Genomic DNA, 21,086 nt, shown 5'->3' on the forward strand with positions numbered 1-21,086 from the left:
GCGCCACCAAGGTCAGGTCAAGGTCAAATAAATTTTTCTCCAATAGCTAGTGTAATACCGGCATTATGCGAGCTGCCGATCACGCGCGTGACGCTGTGGCTCAGGAACGTTGCTATATCAGAAATATACTGGGAACGTACTTTCAGCCAAATGATTGTTTAAATACGTTCTTTATTAAATAATTTATTTCTATTAACATTAAATTTTTTATTATTAATTTATTCATTATGTTGTTCCAAACTTATATATCTCTCTCCTAAAAATTTTCTAATATATAACATAATTATGATAATATATAACATTTTGATCGAAACATTATACATTACCGTAATTTATTAGAAAATTACGTTAAGATATAAGTACATCATTATGGAACATATAATGAATAAATTAATAATAGAAAATTTGATGGTAATAGAAAAAAATTGTTTAATAATAAACATCTTTCAATAATAATTTGGCTACCGGCGAGATACTCGTCGGTAATTTAGCTACAGATACGCTTCCAAGATATTTCTGATATGGGGACACTCCTGAGCGCAGCGTCACGTGCGCGATCGACAGCTTAAATGCCGAGGCTCGAGTAGAGAGCCTGGTTCCCGCGCGATCGTCGTTTGTATAGTCTGTTATGGCCGTATGGGCATGCATTGTGATCAACATTTCGCGATTCGCTAGTAATATATTATCAATTACAAAACTACAATATAATAATACATCAAAGTGTTGTGAAACGAAGACAAATAAGTATGAATTATCATATTTTAGTCATTTGAGAATTCAATAAAATTATCACCAAAAAATACGTAGTAAATAAATTAATTTTAAGGTGTGTGTATGGAAGATAACACTTCACGTGTGATTTCCGTTTTAGTGAACGTCAAAGCTTATCAAATTGTTGAATTTGTTAACGAGAAGGATAATGGTACGATTTCTATCGATTGTGTTCCATCCAAATGGGTAACATTTGATGAAAAGTTACATGCCTGTGTATGCAAGTTTATGCCTCCTCCGTACAACACAAAGTCACGACTTAAATTAGATAGTTATGTTATGTCTAAATCTAAAGCACCAGAATCATGGCCGTTATATCCAGTATATGTAAGAGGTGATGCAGGTAAAAATCATTATTTTAATATCACAATTTCTTTCAAAATCTCAGTTAAAATTTCATCTGTTATTTTATTTCTGCTTTTCATTTTCTCTTCTAGACACATTAAAAGAAGCAAAACACAAAATGCATAAAATTATCCACAAAAGAGATTCATATTCATACTCTACTGATAATGATGATCATGCTAAAGAAAAGTCGATACGTATCACAAAATTTTTTGAAGAAAAAACAAAAATGAAACATAAAGACACTGTTGAAAAAATTATGTATGACAGTGATATCGGAGGGTTACATAATTCTGTACATGACAGTTCTGTGACCTGTAAGTATATTTATATTATTTATTATTGTTTAAAAATTAATTTATATAATTTATATTTATTTTTAAACTTTATGTAGCAAGTGACGAAAGTATGGAAAAAAAATCTTTGATGAGAAAAAAGACCTTGAAAAAAAATGAAAAGGACACAGTTGAGATGAAAAAGAACACAAAAGAAATTGCGAGCACATCGGTAATTACAGAATGTCTAAAAGATACTGTTAATAAGTTATCATCAGACAATTTTTCGCAATTTACTAATGCTGAATTAAATAAAACAGCTATCATTCCCAACAAAATTATACAAGATGAACAAAATTATCAAGACGCTAATTTTTCAAAAGGCATATAAATTATTTTCTCTATATTACGATAATTTACATTGCAAGCATATATTCCATTTAAACATTATTATTACTATTATATGTATATTTTTAGAAACTCTATTGCTTCATAAAGCAATCAAGTCTCTGACTATCGAAATATCAATGCAAAGCGACCAAATAAGACAATTAAAAAATTCTATTGAACAAATTTTGGGAATTAAAACAAATTCGATGACTGTTGACAAATTTTTTGATAAACATAATTTAACGCTTAAATTATCAAATTTAGCAGAATTGAAAGATTTTGAAAAGAAATTATCTGTTGATAAAGAATGTCTTTCTGATTTGGTAAGTTTGAATTCTAATTGTTTTTGATAATGATTAATATACGTATATAAAATATTACTAAAGTATAATGTTTAATTTACAGAAGACGTGTTTGAAATATTTAGTAGAACAAAATATGAATAAAACGATAGTAACAATATTAAAAAGATTGATGACCAGAGAATTAGTTATGCAATGTACTGCGATTCGTCAATCAAAGGATAAATATATTATGAGAGATACGACTTTTTACAAAACTCTTTTTGGTATTTAAATTTTATAGTACAATTATGACAATTTGATATTTATGCAATCAAATAACTGAAATTCATAATTTGTATTGCAGATGTGATATGCAACAATTGCACAAAAGAAAATAACAAGTCTATAACAGAAAAAGATTTTAATAAGGCTTTAGGATATATTATCAATAACGCTAAGGATTGGGACGGCTACAGACAAATACGTCGATTAACAACTACTCAAATAACAAACGAGGATAAGAGTTAATTTTTGCTAACTATTGGATCAGTTCTAAGTAGAATTGTAAGAATCGTAACTTGTTCTCGTAAAACTTGTAAGAACTTATGACTAGTGTTGCAATTTTATGCGTATGTACCAAGACGTACGATTATTAATAAATATCTACAACTTCTCGTAAATTTTACAGCTAATAAGAAGCTCTATAAAGATATTGCATAAAGTTATAAGTACTTGTATTGCAAGTTCTTATCGAAACATGTTATAAGCCTTATGATTCTTAGATCCGTATATTTGTTTTCTTATGATATAATTTGTTTACTTTATTTAAAGTTCTATTTCTTATTACTTTATTTATCACACTGAAAATAAAGAAGTTTGTCTTCAGTCTTCTTTAAGTTTACTTAAATTTTTATTTTACGGCTTCTAAGTAGTCGTCACAATCATATTGTCGCAATTCAATTACCAAGTATGATTCTCAGTGTACATGTACTGTTATTTTATATTCTTTATTTATGTAAGGATTGCTTTTTTCTTATTTTACGAATGTAATACAAAGGAGTAAACTGTAAAAAAACTGTAATAAACTGTAATATTGAATTAATTTTTAAGTAACTTTATTTATACAAATTTGCATAAGAGGTAACAATATAAGTGAAGGGATTTATATACAAATGTAAAGATAAATTCCTCAAACAGATTACTAAGGCTCTTGAGTAGTCACTACAACCATATTGAATTGTGATGTCAGAAGCGAGAAATGAGATATTAATTTTTATTATGTACCATTTATAAAAACAAACAATTTGAATAAAATAAAATGATGAGATCACTTTAAATTGTAAAAATAGACGAAAGTTATTTCCCTGACAGTAAATAATTGTGAAAATAAAAATAGGATATGCATGCGCATTGAAGAAACGAACTTTATGTACCTTTTATCATCTTTTACAGTTATTTAGTGACTATAGGGATAAGGATAGCTTTCGTCCTTTTTTACAGTTGTTTTAAAGCGATTCCATTATTTCGTTTTATCCAAATGATCTTTTTTTACAAATGGAGTGTAAAAGATTAACATCCTTAAGGCTTTTATAAAAAGAAATATTAATTACAGATAGAGAGGTATAATATAACATATAAAAAATATTAGGGCTTGATAAAATTTCCTTGAAAAGGTCCTAGTAGTATTTTTCTTCGAGATATATTCCTTTTAGAAAAAAATTTCCTAATAATTATCCTAATAATATTTCTTTATAAGGCCCTGATAATTTTTCCTTAGAGGGTCCTGATAATTTTTCCTTAGAGGGCCCTGATAATTTTTCCTTATAAAGCCCTGATAATTTTTCCTTACAAGGCCCTGATAATTTTTCCTTATAAAGCCCTGATAATTTTTCCTTACAAGGCCCTGATAATTTTTCCTTACAAGGTCCTGATAATTTTTCCTTATAAAGCCCTGATAATTTTTCCTTACAAGGCCCTGATAATTTTTCCTTATAAAGCCCTGATAATTTTTCCTTACAAGGCCCTGATAATTTTTCCTTACAAGGCCCTGATAATTTTTCCTTATAAAGCCCTGATAATTTTTCCTTACAAGGCCCTGATAATTTTTCCTTATAAAAGCCCTGATAATTTTTCCTTATAGGGCTCTGATAATTTTTCCTTATAGGGCCCCGATAATTTTTCCTTATAGGGTCCCGATAATTTTTCCTTATAGGGGCTTGGTAAACAATTTGTTACATGCCATGTAGGGCCCAAGTAATCTATCCTAATAGGCCCCCATGAACTTTAGGGTATACTTATAAGGCCCTTTATTAAGCCCTAACAATTTTCTACACGGGTAAAGCTTCTATCTAGCAGGTAAATAGGATATTTTAAATTCTGATCCGATGTCGTTTGCTAGAAGCTATAAAATATTACGCTGTTAGTAATTTTTTGAGAACATGGATATTCGAAATATTTATCAAGAACTGTTTGAAGATGATGATGAAGATAATGACGATTATGAAATATTCAATTTAATTCGCAAACCATACACTGTTCGGCCACGACCTGATTTTTTAAATATATATGATGAACACGTGTGTGAAGTTGGTCCCGCACTTTTCGAATTTTGGATTTTTTTTTATTGTGCTGTGTTGTGCTACGTTTGTGCCACATTGTGCCGCAAACCGTAATTCATAGCATAAACCGTTTTCTAAAAAAAAAAAAAAATTTTTTTGCTAGCCCCGCACTTTTCGAATTTTGGATTTTTTTTGTGCTACGTTTGTGCCACATTGTGCCGCAAACCGCAACTCAATAACATGAACCGTTTTCCAAAAAAAAATTCCATGCTGGCCTTAGGAATTTTTAGAAACGCGAAACTGAAAACCCCTGTATCTCGCGAACGGTACAAGATAATCGAAGCTGTGCCGATACAAGATAATCTGCGAGTTGTGCCGAGTTGTGCTACTCAAAATCTATGCGAAACGTTCATAAAAGGTCCGGAATGGCAGAAGGGACGACGGAAATGGTTAAAAACGTGGTGGGGGGAAACAAAAAATTTGATATTTTTGAATTTTTTTCAGTTGTGCCGAATTGTGCTACGACAGTACAATAACTTTTCCTCATGGCAAAATTTCCTGAGATCAACGGATCTCGCGGTATCGACGAAGTTATGCGTCAGCCGTTAGGAATTTTTAGGATCGCGAAACTGAAAACCCCTGTATCTCGCGAACGGTGCAAGATAATCGAATTCTGCGAGTTGTGCCGAGTTGTGCTACTCAAAATCTATGCGAAACGTTCATAAAAGGTCCGGAATGGCAGAAGGGACGACGGAAATGGTTAAAAACGTGATGGGGGGAAACATAAAATTTGATATTTTTGAGTTTTTTCAGTTGTGCAGCGTCCGGGTGACTGTAGCGCACAAATGTTGCCCCAGGCCGTCGCCTGATGGCGTTAGCCGCGATGTCGTAAACCGTCCCTCCGGAGTTGGCCCCTTGCGCCACAGTCACTCGGACGTTGCACGTTCGTTTATGCGTCACTAGGCTTACGAGAGCGCACCAGCCAATGTGCTCATATTCTTACTTCGCTACAGTCACGATAGAAAATAACGGCGTGATAGTAAGCGACACAGTCACTACCGTTTCACTGATTTATGAATTTATTGGTAATGCATAAGACGCTCTTTGTTTACTTCTAGAGCAAATTGTTGTTTTTTAATGAAATAAAATAAAATACTCTTTCAATTGTTATCCTACTTCTGACGTTATTCGTACACGACGTTATAGGGTTGAGCATGGCACCTGTTAATAAACTAGAAAAAATATTGTTATGTTCCAAATATAAATGCGTTTTGGATAAAAATGGAAAAGTAGTTAGTCCAAAATCTATTATATATAAGGAATTAAGTATTTTATTAGAAGGAAAGATATCTCCGAAATACATTTATACTATTTTGTTACAAAATAGATATGGATTATATGACAAAGTTTTAAATTATCATAATTTAGATAAACCTACTAATACTAAACTTGATGTATCTAGTACTGATGAATCGTTTAATTTGTCAACCACGGGAAAGGATATAGAATTTAATATCACTATACCTTTAAAAACATGGCACGATATACAGGGTGAGTCATTTTAATCTATGGACCCGAATATCTTCCAAATTACGGTATCTACAAAAAAATGGTTTAGATAAAAGTTGACCAGGACAGAGGGGGTCATTTAATTGTACCATTAGTTTTGACCTTGAGGTCAATTTTGAAGGTCATTTCAAGGTCACGATGGTTTTTTTTAAATGGGACACCCTATTTTTGACTGCGGATTTCGAAAGAGCGGAAAATTTTACGTCAAACTTGTCTTATGAAAAAATTGTTTTTGCGACCTTGGAAAGGTCAAAAATGAAGGTCAAATGCCTGAAAAACGATCTGGTGTACTTTTTCTAAAATAACGTGATTTACACTTTTACAATTCATTGACTTGTTTCAAGCATTATGCACATTTGTGTTACCCAGAAAACCACGTCATTTCAGAAAAAGTACACTAGATCGTTTATGCGAGTCAGTAATTTATAGATCAAATAGCAAAGTACAGAGAAATTATAATACATTGCGGCGCCGCAGATGGACACATACAATTTTCGAACTAATATACGAAACAACGAAGTTGCCATGTGCATTTATGTTTAAACGATGCAAAGTTTCTGAAACGGGAATTTATGCAACTGTCCATGCAAAATGTCCAGATTGTCAGTCAAATTTTATTGGAAAAATTATTAACATACCTAAGGATAACACAGATGTTCAAATGGAGTGCCGTGTAACAAATTATAACGCAGACATTAAACATACAAAGAAACGTCCCCTGAGTGGACAAAATAGAGTAGAAATATCGCAATCTCTCGCAACAGGTACGTGGTCGGCGACAACATGGCGAAGGGAAAAAGCTTCAAAATTAATGAATTTATATGATTCGGAACCACCGCATTTATATAAAGCTTCTACTCTGAGAAAAGCAAAACAAGAGAGACAAGATCTTAATTTAAAAGTCAAAGGATCGTGTGTGTATACTAATCTTCAAAATATGAAATATACAAATCATGCAGGTTCCATCCATTGTATAGGCTATGATCCATTTTTTGTTCATTATTATACACCTGAACAAATGATAGTTTACTTAGAATATCCTGATATACTTTATATTGATGCAACTGGTTCACTAATAAAAAAAGTTCAATTACCAAATGGGGAACTATCGCCACATATATATTTATATCAAGCAGTCTCGGATGTTTCTGATTATAAAATGCCAGTATTTCAAATGTTGAGCGCTGTGCAAAATGTCAATGCTATACAATATTGGTTAAATGAATTTTTGCGTATTGGATCGATTCGTAAACCAAATTTTCCAATCCCTCGATCAGTCGTATGTGACTTCGATATGGCATTACTTAATGCTATTGCGAAAGCTTTCGGTCAATATTCCAATTTAAAACATTATTTAACAACCTGTTTCGCTCTAATAACAGAACATTCTGTCGAAAAGCCAAAGTGCTTTATACGGCTTGATATTTGCCACTATATGCATATGGTATCTAAGTGGAAATTCTTTTCACAATTAAATCCGAAAGTAAAGAAATTTTATATACGCGCTATGGCTTTATTAACAAAGCAGACGAACTTTTCTCATTTCGTCGAATTAGCAAAAAGTATTATTTTATTATCTCTTAGCGAGGAAATTGGGAAAGATAATGATGGAAATGATGCTCCATCGGAATCTGCTCGTGTCCTTATAGTAATCATATAAAAGGCATTGAAGAGGTGTCACTGAATGATAAGGATAATGACAATATACAAGATGAAGATTGTGACATGGAAACAATAACAAATTGCAATATTGCATTGTGGGCTAGTAATCTTGTTGAAGATTGTCATAAGACGTTAGCAGAAACCAAAATAAAATGTGACATGGCAAATCCGTACTATGTTCCACAATTAAGCCAAAAACTAAAAACATTTCTTTCTTATTTCCCATTGTATTCGGGTGTAATGATCCCCATTTTTGGATATGGGCAAATAAATGCTAGCTCCTCATCTGTAGAATCTGAAATAAAAGATATTAAACATGTCTTATTAAAGAATAAACAACGTCCAATGAGAGCAGACAAATTTGTAACCACTCATTTAAGATCATTTGTAGGCAGATCACTACTGGCTATGTCGTCACATGATTCTTTGCTTTCTGCAAAAAATAATGAATCAGTCACAAAAAATAACGTCATCACTAGTTCGAGTGATATTGAATCCATTATTCCGACTATTAAAGAAATTAACCTGCCTGAAAATGCGTTAAATTCTTCAAATATGCTTAACCAATAAAAAAAAATTGAAATCGACTCTAATTCTACGACAGATATTAAAACAGAATTTTTTTCTGAGGAAAGTGACATTATGCCAAGCGATACAAATGATTTAAATTTAGAACATAATTGGAGAAACAAAAATACAACACAAACAAATAAGAGAAAAACATATTTGGACAACTGCCCGGACTGGGATATAAATCATACAGGAAAGGCGCGCATAGGAGTCGCAAATCTGCAAAATGGTAGCTTATGTTCCTTTCTAAATATCGATCAAAAAAGAGTTGTTACCAATACATGTGGGTTGACAGTATCGCATCCATAATTGCATGCGGATGCATTAACGAATATTATAAAAATAATGTTGAAACATCCGATACTGACGCGATGCAATTCATTAAATGCTTTTTAAAAAATGGTTGCAGCAAAAATACATATAAGTTAAGAGCCAAAATATTAATGAGTATTGATAATTTTAAAACTCAGATCGACAGAAATAACGTAACTGTAGATTGTCTCTCAAGCATAGGAAATGTCGCACAATATATTTTCAAAGACGATCCCAGTTACACAGAAATAAAAAGTTGCGTTGTATGTTCCAACATCATAATTCGTCAATCTGTATTAGTTCCTATTAATGTAAATACTATAATAAACGGCGGATATTGCGAGCTTGCCACAGCCATATCAGAAGGTATGCCAAATAATAGATCCGTTTGCTGTAAACAACGTATGAACATAAACATAAAATACGGAAAACAAATATTTATAGAATGCGACACAATAGATGATATAGAGAAAGAACACAGTCTTGTAGAATTTCCGCCAAAAATTCAAATTAGTGATAATTTATTTCTTTTAGCGGGCACAGTAGCACGATATGGTGATATTGAAAACGGACATTACGTAGGATATTCCTATCAAGGATTTCAATGGATAGAATTTGACGATTTGAAGAAGAATACAAGAAACAGTACAAAAGAATATAAAATAAAACCGCATTTATTAATCTATATCGCATATATATATATATATATATGTGAATCTAATTCTTTTTAAATATATTATATTTATGTCTTTATGTTACATTTGATAAAACTGATGTTGTGCATTGAATATAGATGAAACAAATGTTGCGCATCTTTACTATCTTCTTTTTTTAAACTATTTTTGTTGCGCATCTTTACTATCTTCTTTTTTTAAACTTTTTTTTAAACAAGATGGAAATTACAATTCATTATTTTCTATAAAGTTTACTTTATAAGCTTTTTTTTTTAATTTCAGATATATGCACAAAAATATATGAATATATTAAGAACTCAAAAAATTATAATAAAAAAAAACAAAAAAATTATAAAATTAAAAAAACAAAAAATTATACAATTAAAAAAAACCAAAAATTATAAAAGTGAAAAAAAACAAAAAAAAACAAAAAACAAAAAAGAAAAATGGAACCAGAATACCGCTACGTCCACGTCGTTGGTTCCGGGTGTAAGCAGAAAGCGGTATATTAACATTTAGATGAATAAAATATATCTCTTTATACATATATAGGGTCCGCCAAAAGTCCCGGGCCGGCTGAATATTTCGGAAAATATGCATTTTTGAGAAAAATATTTCAAACAAAAATTGTAGGGTTTAAAAACATCTATTCTCTGATCACATCACCTTGAGTGGCGTCACCAAGGACAGGTCTAGGTCAAATTAATTTTTTTAAATGGAACACCCTATTTTTGATGACAGAATCTAATAGCTGGTGTCAAGAGATTTCTAAAACACTATATGATAAAGCTATGTTTCATTAAGTACTTTTCGAGTTATAAGGCTTGAAAGTTACAATACCGCCGGCATTAGCATTACGCAAGGTGTCCGATCGATGGCTAAAACATCTTGAATGTTGTTCAGAATCACGTCCTGGATAACATTTATCAAGCTCCAAGTCATTGGAGATACCTGTTATTTTCATTTTTGCACTAAGAATTCATTTATAAGTAAAAATGAAAATAAGAAGTACAACCTCCAATGACAATACGACACAGTCTAAACGCATTTTTACTCTTTCTCGCACGCTCTCTCTCTCTCTTCCTCTTTTTTTTCAGTTGAATCACTCCTAACTTCTTAGCACTTTCCTCGCGCGTCCACCTTCTATTAATTTCGAGTAACATCACTCGACAATTTGCAGAAGTACAGTTCGGAAATTGCGTATATAATTGCGAAATATTTTCTGATTTTAGTTTTCCTAACACCTACGCTCCTAAAATTATCAGTCTAACGACAATTCTCCATATAAAAGTTGTGATCGATAAGCCGGTATATCTAAAAAAGTTCAACTTTTTATTCACCATCTCATTACAAACTTTCAAAAATTTTTATGAACCATTCAGTTAATCTCTGTTTTGTTTATGAACATATCTAGTACATTTTGAGTAGCACAACTCGGCACAGCTCGCAGAATTCGATTATCTTGCACCGTTCGCGAGATACAGGGGTTTTCAGTTTCGCGATCCTAAAAATTTCTAACGGCTGACGCATAACTTCGTCGATACTGCGAAATCCGTTGATCTCAGGAAATTTTGCCATGAGGAAAAGTTATTGTACTGTCGTAGCACAATTCGGCACAACTGAAAAAAATTCAAAAATATCAAATTTTTTGTTTCCCCCCACCACGTTTTTAACCATTTCCGTCGTCCCTTCTGCCATTCCGGACCTTTTATGAACGTTTCGCATAGATTTTGAGTAGCACAACTCGGCACAACTCGCAGAATTCGATTATCTTGTACCGTTCGCGAGATACAGGGGTTTTCAGTTTCGCGTTTCTAAAAATTCCTAAGGCCAGCATGGAATTTTTTTTTGGAAAACGGTTCATGTTATTGAGTTGCGGTTTGCGGCACAATGTGGCACAAACGTAGCACAACACAGCACAATAAAAAAAATCCAAAATTCGAAAAGTGCGGGGCTAGCAAAAAAATTTTTTTTTTTTTTAAAACGGTTCATGTTATTGAGTTGCGGTTTGCGGCACAACATGGCACAAACGTAGCACAACACAGCACAATAAAAAAAATTCAAAATTCGAAAAGTGCGGGGCTAACTTCACACACGTATGATGAACGCGAATTTATTACACGGTTTAGGTTATGTAAAGAAACAGTTCTTAGAATATGATCTTATTTGTGATAAGATAAAAACAAAAACATTGAAGTAATCATAATTAATAAAATAAAATAGTTTATTAATAAAATAAAATAAATTCTTTTATCAATCTTGGAATAGAAATGTTCTTATAAAATTGTTCCTATTTTTCCAGGAATAATGCAATAATGCCAATCCATCAGTTATTATTGACATTACGTTTTTATGCAACAGCTTTTCAAATTGCTGTTGCTGATTTCGCAGGAATTCATACATCCACAGCATGCAGAATTATTAAAAAAGTAACGATAGCTTTAGCTTCTGAACACCGTCGTTACATACGTTTTCCAAGATACAACATACGTACGTCAAGGATTTTATAACATCAGTAAATTTCTACGAGTAATTGGTGCAATAGATTGTACTCATGTAAAAATTCAATCACCAGGTACATTAAATAAACTGTTAATTTCCGAAATAGAAAGGGTTTCTTCAGTATTAATGTGCAAGCAGTATGTAATAGTAATATGGAATTTCAAGATATAGTAGCACGATGGCCAGGCTCAACTCATGATGCTACAATTTTTGATGCGAGTCGTTTGTTAGATTCATCCAGGGCGAAATGCAAGATGGAATTTTATTAGGAGATAATAGATATCCCTGTGTTAAATTTTTAATGACTCCTTTATTGCAAACACATAATCGTGCTGAAGAATTATACAACGAGTTACAAATACGTACTAGAAACAAAATTGAATGTACTTTTGATGTGTGGAAACGCAGATTTCCTATATTAGCAATAGGTATGAGAGTGTCTATAGCTACTGCTCAAGCATTGTGATAGCAACTGCAGTATTACACAATATCGCTCGTCAAATGAATAATCCTGGACCACCAATAGATTTGGACATTGTACAATTAATCGATGCATTAGAAAATCGTGATCTAATAGTGATACCAGATAATGCTAGAACCGACATTGCAAGAAGACTTTTAATTGACACATATTTTAGGTTTGTAATATTTATAAAAAGTTACAACATTAATGAAGAACAATGTGAATGATTCGAACTCGTCACGGGATATGAATATTAATATTAGAATTTAAATTTAAAATAATTTAAAGTTAGATAAGATTTATTATGCTTTTACAATTTGTAATTAACTACAAAATTATAAAAGTTGACATATATGTACTAGCTGTAAAATGGTTTTTTAACAAAATTATCCTATCTTGAAATTTGCCTAGATGGTAGAACAAGTGATCATTTAATTTTGTTAAGAAATATGTACATACATATATATATATTAAAATAAAAAATTCACTCCTTTTTTATTATCTGTTATTTTTAATTTTTCAGATTATTGCCGTAATTTACAATGTGATTTTTTTTGTTCATATTTCACAATTTCTAATTCAATAATATAAAACTTGAGACTTCAGTCTTGAAATAATATAAAATGTTATGTATTAAAATAAATTGAAGTATTAGTATAATATAATATATGTTGCGTCTGTTTGTTAAATTCCCGCCATGTGCGTTGCGTGGTAGTTCCTCGGTCTGCCGCGCGTGAAGATTGCTAAGTTACTAGCGTGATGGCGACACACAGCGCTATGATCTAGTATTTTTAGTTATGTATGCGTTACCGGGCTTGTGCCCCTTCCTACTTACTTACACTTACTTTCGTGCTCTCGTTACTTCCTGTCGTCTCAAGTTATATAGCAAATTGTAACGTTCAGCAATAAACTGTTTTTACACCTTTTCGTGAGTCATTCAGTGAGATAGAATTAGCGTACGCATACGTACGCGACACGAGTCGCCGAGGAATCGAAACGAATTTCGCAACATTTCTTAGTCCTTCGAGCCGGATGCTCTCGAACATTCGAGAGTGATATCATCAACCGTATTCGGCATTAACTTGTATTTCGTGGCAAATACACAATTGCACGAAAATTCATAACATCCGAGTAGTATACTCGGAAACGTGAGCAACAATCGTGGTTTCGAGATAAGCATACTTCACTAGCCAGCAACAAGGTGGCTAAACCACGCATCGACATATTGGGCAAGCGTTGTACGGTACGCCAACCATATTCTACAAAGACGCAGCCATTTTGGATATTCCGCATTCGGGCCGTTTCACTCAGACGGGGTCAAGTAGCAGCAAGCAGGAAACGAAACAGAGAGCATTGGCAAATTTTGGAACCACAACAAGCATCGATCATCCTATCAACGTTTAACGGAATTCATCGCTTATTAGAACATTAAGTAACACATATAAAGATTCGTTCAATATTATCTTGAGCTATCAGCTACCCGTAAGTTCAGATTTGATTATTTACTATAACATATTAAAATGATACAAACGGAAGCCGAAGCGAAAACGAGGCGAAGATTTATAAAGGCTTCTGCCACAAGATTGCGTACTTACATAGAGTCCCCCCAATCCGAACACGCTCCGAAATTCGAATTAGTAGAACGTAAGAAAAAACTGTCAGACTTATTCCGACAGTATGACGAAGTGCAATCGTACATTGAATGCTTAGATTCAGAATCAGACGATTCGAATGTAACATCGGCCCATGCAGTGGAGCGTGCTCGGTTTGAGGAAGCATATTTTCAACTCACGGCGTTATACGATCTGCGGATCAGTCGATTCGAGCAAGCGCAAGTTATTCCTCAATCGGTTAGTAGTAGTAATCAAGTTACACGTCAAAATAACACAGAGTCACAAATAAAGTTGCCGAGAATTCAATTGCCTATATTTTCGGGTGCTTATGAAGACTGGTGTACATTTCATGATTCGTTCGATAAACTGATTCATGCTAACGCGAGTCTATCAGCAACGCAAAAATTTCATTACTTACGATCTTCATTAAAAGATAAGGCAGCCGAAATTATTAAATCCTTTGATATCACAGCCGAAAACTATTTAGAAGCATGGAAATTACTCAATGAGCGTTTCGACAATAAGAAACGAATAGTACAAACGCATGTTAAGGCCATGTTCCTCCAATTCATAAGGAAAATTATACTGCATTGCGAAATTTGCTTGACAGCTTACTCAAACATTTCAGAGCGCTTAGGGCCCTTCAAAGGCCAGTAGATACTTGGGACGACATGATGATCCACTTGGTAATATCTAAGCTTGACTCTTCTACGATCAAAGAATGGCAGACCAGCCGTACAGACAATCAGATACCCACGTTCAAGGAGCTTACCGAATTTTTAGCACAACGATGTGAAGCTCTAGAAGCAACTTTTGGCAAATCATCAATTCGATCGAGCTCAGAAGTGGCGAACAGTTCTCAGAGAGCCAAGAATCCGAGTTCACATGTAAGCACTTCGAGTCAGGTTTGTATTCATTGCAAAAATAATCATTTCTTATTTCAATGACTCATTTCGTAAATTGCCGGCAGAGAAACGTTTCGAAATTGTAAAGACCGCCCACCTATGCATCAATTGTCTGAGGGCTAAGGGGCATCAGGCAAAGGATTGCATGGCTGGATCTTGTAAAAAGTGTGGGAAAGCACACAATACGTTATTGCACTTTGATTCGAACAAGACTAGCGCATCGAGTACTGAGAGTCAATCTTCATGCCCTCCTAAATTAGCCAACGCATCCGCATCAGAGTCTCCACCTCCGGTAGTCACTCAGTGTACTCAAATTAATAGTGCATCCAAGGTTTTCCTCTCAACCGCTATAGTTAACGTATACGACCGTCAAGGTCAGCCTCATAGTTGCAGAGTATTATTAGATAGTGGTTCGCAATTAAACTTTATTACACAAAAGCTAGTAAATAAATTACGACTTAACCGTCATGCATTAAACATGTCGATATCTGGAGTAGCGGAGGGAACATTCGAGTCCAAGGAAATAGTGAACGTCAGTTTTCGGTCTCGAACAAACAAGTACACTAATCAGCTTGATTGTATAGTGCTTCCTAAGATTACACAGAACTTGCCGCAGGAACTTTGTCCGATATCGGAATTTAGAATTCCATCGAATGTCATCCTTGCTGATCCTAATTTCAACATTCCTAGCGAAATTGATTTGCTTATAGGGGCTCAAATGTTTTGGCAGCTCATTTGCGTGGGCCAAATCAAATCGTGCAAGGCGCATCCCACCCTACAAAAAACTAAGTTAGGATAGGTAATTTCTGGTACACTACAAGGACACTTAAGCAATGTCGCGATTGCTTCATGTCATATTACTTCGGTTAATGAATTAGACAAATCTCTTTCCAGATTTTGGGAAATCGAGCATGATGTTTCCTGCAATGAGGTTCAATACACTCCTGATGAACAACAGTGCGAAATGCATTTTCAGGCAAATGTTTCTCGCAATACAGAAGGCCGTTTCATAGTAAAGCTACCTACGAACAATGACAAAATACAGCAATTGGGCGAGACACAAGAAATCGCGAAACGTCGTTTTCTCAGTTTGGAAAGGCGTTTGTTATTGCAACCTGATTTATATGCGCGATACAGAGAATTTATGCAAGAATATATCGACTTGAATCACATGCGCCAAATAAAACCTTCGGCAGGTCACGAACTAGCCTATTACATGCCTCATCACCCGGTTTTTAAAGAAACTAGCATTACAACGAAGTTGAGAGTAGTCTTTGACGCATCATGCAAAAGCACATCAGGACTGTCATTGAACGATTCATTGTTAGTTGGGCCAACTATTCAAGAGGATTTATTTTCGATTTTGCTTCGCTTTCGCACATTTCCATATGCGATGACCGCCGATATAACTAAGATGTATCGGCAGATACTTTTACATGATTCTCAAAGATCTTTACAACGTATTCTTTGGCGTGACTCTCCGCAAAATGAGTTAGGGATTTACGAATTGCTTACTCTTACATATGGTACTGCTCCAGCCTCATTTCTTGCCATCAGGACCATACGTAAGCTCGCTGAGGATGAAATGAATTTGTTCCCTATTGGCTCAAAGATAATACTACGTGATTTTTATGTAGACGATTTACTTACAGGCGCATCCACACTGTCGGACGCATTGGAAATAAAAACGCAAACAGTCGAATTACTCGCAAAAGGAGGTTTCGATTTAGTGAAGTGGTCATCTAATCATGCCGCTCTTCAGGATTCACAAGGTCCTCACAAAAAGAAATTCATTTTAGTAGGGGATCGTAATATTGAGACTAGGGCATTAGGTGTAGTTTGGAATTGTGAAGCAGATGTTTTCAAATTTGAAAGTATTGGGCAGCATCCTCCGTTGGAAAGGCCTACTAAGCGTAGCATATTATCTCGAATAGCTTTAATGTTTGATCCTTTGGGATTGTTAGGACCGTCGATGGTAATTGCCAAAATTATAATGCAAGAGTTATGGCGCGCTAAGGTCGATTGGGATGAGTCTATTTCGAACGAGTTGCATACACTTTGGAGAGAATATGAGCGTAAGTTACAAGTTCTTGGTAATATCAAAATAACCCGTAAGGTGATCACATCTAATACAATACAATTCAAGGAAATTCATGGTTTTGCGGATGCAAGTGAAAAGGCTTATGGCGCATGTATTTATCTACGATCCATTTCTGATGATGGTCACGTTGAGGTTCATTTATTATGCTCCAAATCCAGAGTGGCGCCTCTTAAAACGTTGTCAATTCTTCGTCTCGAACTGTGTGGCGCATTGTTATTGGCACAATTGACGCAAAAGGTGTTGAAGTGCTTGCCGTTTATGGTCGATGGCGTCCATCTATGGACGGATTCGAGTATTGTAACATGTTGGATACGATCATGCAGTCGTCAGTGGTCGCAATTCGTTGCAAATCGCATTGCAGAAATTCAGCGTCTTACAAATATTGGTAGTTGGAAGCATGTTCCCAGCCAAGAAAATCCTGCTGATTTACTTTCTAGAGGCATCATGCCAGACGTGCTGCATAAATCAAACATGTGGTGGACTGGCCCGCCCTGGTTAAAGTTAGACAAAGACGACTGGCCCTCTGAGAATTTTTCTGCATCAAATATGGAATTACCCGAGGGAAGAGCTACAGCTTTGATAGCTGAAACAGAAGTTGAACAGCAATCTGATATTTTTGAGCGATTTTCGAAGTTGTCACGCATTGTGCGCGTTATTGCCAGAGATTTATACGAAATTCTAGAATGCACAAGCTGCATGAGTCACATTCAGGCAATAAGAGTATATTAGTTCCGCCATTATCGACTGATGAATTGGAGAAATCGAGACTAACCCTTGTAAGATTGGTACAACGTAGTTCATTCAGGACGGAGTTGCATTCCATTAAACGCTTCAATCATGTAAATAGAAACAGCAACATTTTAAAATTAAATCCGTTTATCGACAAGCAAGGTATTTTAAGAGTTGGTGGCCGATTGCGTCACGCCAATGTATCGTTTGAACATAAACACCCGATTCTGTTGCCCGGTAAACATCCTTTCACAAAAATGATTATTCTACATGAACACGTGCGTCACTTCCATGCTGGAGCACAAGCTACCCTGTCAGCGATTCGACAAAGATATTGGCCGACATCTGCTCGAAGTATTATTCGTAGTATAATAAATAAATGCGTGACATGTTTTCGCAATGTCCCCAAATCAAATACACCTGTAATGGCCGATTTACCGGAGATACGAGTAAATGCGGTTAAATATGCGTTTGAAAAATGCGGCGTAGATTACGCAGGACCTTATTGGTATAAGGAAGGTCAACGAAAAAATACTAAAACAATAAAATGTTATATAGCAGTGTTTGTATGTCTGTCTTCAAAAGCGGTACACATAGAACTTGCGGCAGACCTTTCCGCGGAAACATTTTTAAATGTATTAAAGCGATTTATTTCCAGAAGAGGGCGTCCCGTAGAAATGTATTCGGATAACGGTTTGAATTTTGTTGGGGCAAAACATGAACTTAATGAGTTGTATAAATTATTTAATGATGATAGTATCAAGCAAAGAATCAATGATATGATGGCAGTTGAAAAAATAAAGTGGTACTTTATTCCACCTAGAGCTCCGTATATGGGTGGCATTTGGGAGGCGGCTGTCAAAAGCGCTAAGTTTCACTTAAAACGCATAGCTGGTGAAGCAGCATTGAAATATGATGAGTTATTTACTTTGATGGTCCAGGTCGAAGCCATATTAAATTCTAGACCACTTACTCCGCTTTCGAGTGATCCCAACGATCTTAACGCTCTTACGCCAGGACATTTCACAATCGGATGCCCGATTATGGCCTATCCGGAGCCTAGTTTGGAAAATATTCAATCAAACAGGTTGTCGCGGTGGCAACGAGTTGAGCAATTGAAGCAACATTTTTGGCGTCGTTGGGTCAACGAATATTTACATAATTGTCAATCGCGAGTAAAGTGGAATACCCCTGGCGATCATATTGTGGTTGGTCAAATGGTAATATTACGGGAAGACAATTTACCACCCCTATGCTGGAATCTAGCACGCGTAGAAAGCGTTCATTCTGGTCAGGATGGAATTACTCGCGTTGTAACCGTCCGAACTTCTAAAGGACTGTATAAACGTCCCGTCACAAAGATATGTATTTTGCCCATTCCGCAATAAGTATAAAGATTATAAATTTTTTGTTTTGTTTTGTTTTGAAGTCTTATATTGTATGTAATAAATCTTTATACCGCGCGCATGTATTAAGACTCTTTGTTTAGTTATTGAAAGCCGATGCTTTCAAGGGCGGCGGTATATGTTGCGTCTGTTTGTTAAATTCCCGCCATGTGCGTTGCGTGGTAGTTCCTCGGTCTGCCGCGCGTGAAGATTGCTAAGTTACTAGCTTGATGGCGACACACAGCGCTATGATCTAGTATTTTTAGTTATGTATGCGTTACCGGGCTTGTGCCCCTTCCTACTTACTTACACTTACTTTCGTGTTCTCGTTACTTCCTGTCGTCTCAAGTTATATAGCAAATTGTAACGTTCAGCAATAAACTGTTTTTACACCTTTTCGTGAGTCATTCAGTGAGATAGGATTAGCGTACGCATACGTACGCGACACGAGTCGCTGAGGAATCGAAACGAATTCCGCAACATTATAAAATATTTATTTCAACTGTTGTAACATACATATTGGCTTAGTAATATAATTTGTACTGTGTAATTTGTACTCATACCTTGCATAAATAAACAAATATTTTGTTTAAAAACATTTTTATATATTATACTTTTAATGTTAACTTTATGTAAATTTATGCTTTTCTTAGAAACAGTTTATAACAGTTGTGACAATTAATAACAGTTCATAATACTCGTAGATTCAGAACTTGTTGCCTTTTCAATTGAATTTTTAATTCTTTAAGTTATACATCTAATTGTACAAGTTTTAATTTTTCTTTGGTTATTTCTAATTCTGTTTCTAAGATTTCTTTTTGCGTATCATTCGTTTCTTTTTTCATATGTATTTCTACTTCTAAAGCTGTTTTTTGGAATTGCACTAATTCGTCTTTTGCACTGTCTTTGACAAGCGATTGTGACCGGCCTGAGTGTGTTATTACGTTCAATTTGCTTACTACTTGTATATTCTATAAAGAATACGGTCGCCACTTCGTTTGACCTTCCAACAAAGAAGGAAGAGCCGTTCCGTCGCCAGCGGTGGATGTCCTCTGCGATGTAGCGTCTGGGATCCTCTCTCACCCTGTTGGAACTTTGGCTGGGATTTCCGCAATAATTCGATTAACACATACGATTAATAATAATGTTATTTAATCAATCAAATGAAATGTACATTGTTTCGCGCACTCGGAACGCGTAGATACGCGACGCACTTTTCCGGACGCTATTTCTCTTAAAATAAAATAAATCGAGGAATAATTATTATATAGGGATCTTTAATTATTGTTAATTAAATTATTTAACGTGTAACGCGCGTCCGCGGAGTCCTCTATAACGTATTACGTCGAGATAACGCAATATCACGCGACGACACGCGCGTGCACGTCCGTGCAAGATGGACGGCCAAGAGCGACTGGTGGCGTGTTCCTTCTTCTCGAGGGAGTCGGCCACCTTGGCATCCTCATCCCCTCCAACTGTCTCCGACCAATCACAAAATTCGTCCTTTCACTCGGTCGGATCTCCTCCATCTTTGGCAGGAAGGGACTCAGTGCCGTGCCTACTTAGAATCTCCCCTTTATTTTACTTGGAAAATTCCACTTACGAAATTATATCGAGTTTTACCTCGATCAGCTGTTTGAGCTATGATATATATATTACTTAACTCGGAGATTCTAAATAAGCACTTCTTTAAGATATTTACTCTCTTTAAATTAACTTAAAATTAATCTTACATAAATGTGACCTGTTTTAAATACAAAATAAAATATATTATTAGAAAATTTAATCAAACATGAGATTCATTTGGCGACTTGTACGTACGCTCGTATCCCTTACTTTATATGACATTTCTATGTCTTTTATCAAACTATTGTTACATCTCATATTTGATATATCTGAGTAAATACCTTTTTTAGAAATAACTTAAATTTTAATTTTTCTTTTTCTTTCAGGTACTTGGAAATTTTCCCTGGTGATC

General features: G+C 34.8%; 2 protein-coding genes across 2 annotated transcripts; one reads left to right on the plus strand and one right to left on the minus strand.

The window, feature by feature from the left end:
• Positions 1-3,795: 3,795 nt before the first annotated feature.
• On the minus strand, positions 3,796-13,668 carry LOC108731290 (cornifin alpha-like). Its single transcript, XM_018461542.1, has 2 exons — positions 13,558-13,668; positions 3,796-4,185 (listed from the first exon to the last, which is right to left on the minus strand). The coding sequence occupies exons 1-2, from the start codon at positions 13,666-13,668 to the stop codon at positions 3,796-3,798; spliced, it is 501 nt and encodes a 166-aa protein (XP_018317044.1).
• A 227-nt stretch (positions 13,669-13,895) lies between these two features.
• LOC108720225 (uncharacterized) lies at positions 13,896-19,111 on the plus strand. The gene is made up of 5 exons (XM_018461543.1): positions 13,896-14,545; positions 14,599-14,893; positions 14,982-15,682; positions 15,788-17,626; positions 17,677-19,111. The coding sequence occupies exons 1-5, from the start codon at positions 13,896-13,898 to the stop codon at positions 19,109-19,111; spliced, it is 4,920 nt and encodes a 1,639-aa protein (XP_018317045.1).
• Positions 19,112-21,086: the final 1,975 nt, after the last annotated feature.

The sequence above is a fragment of the Mycetomoellerius zeteki genome, unplaced genomic scaffold, assembly GCF_001594055.1.
Source record: "Mycetomoellerius zeteki isolate Tzet28-1 unplaced genomic scaffold, Tzet1.0 scaffold1236, whole genome shotgun sequence".
Lineage (NCBI taxonomy): Eukaryota > Metazoa > Arthropoda > Insecta > Hymenoptera > Formicidae > Mycetomoellerius > Mycetomoellerius zeteki.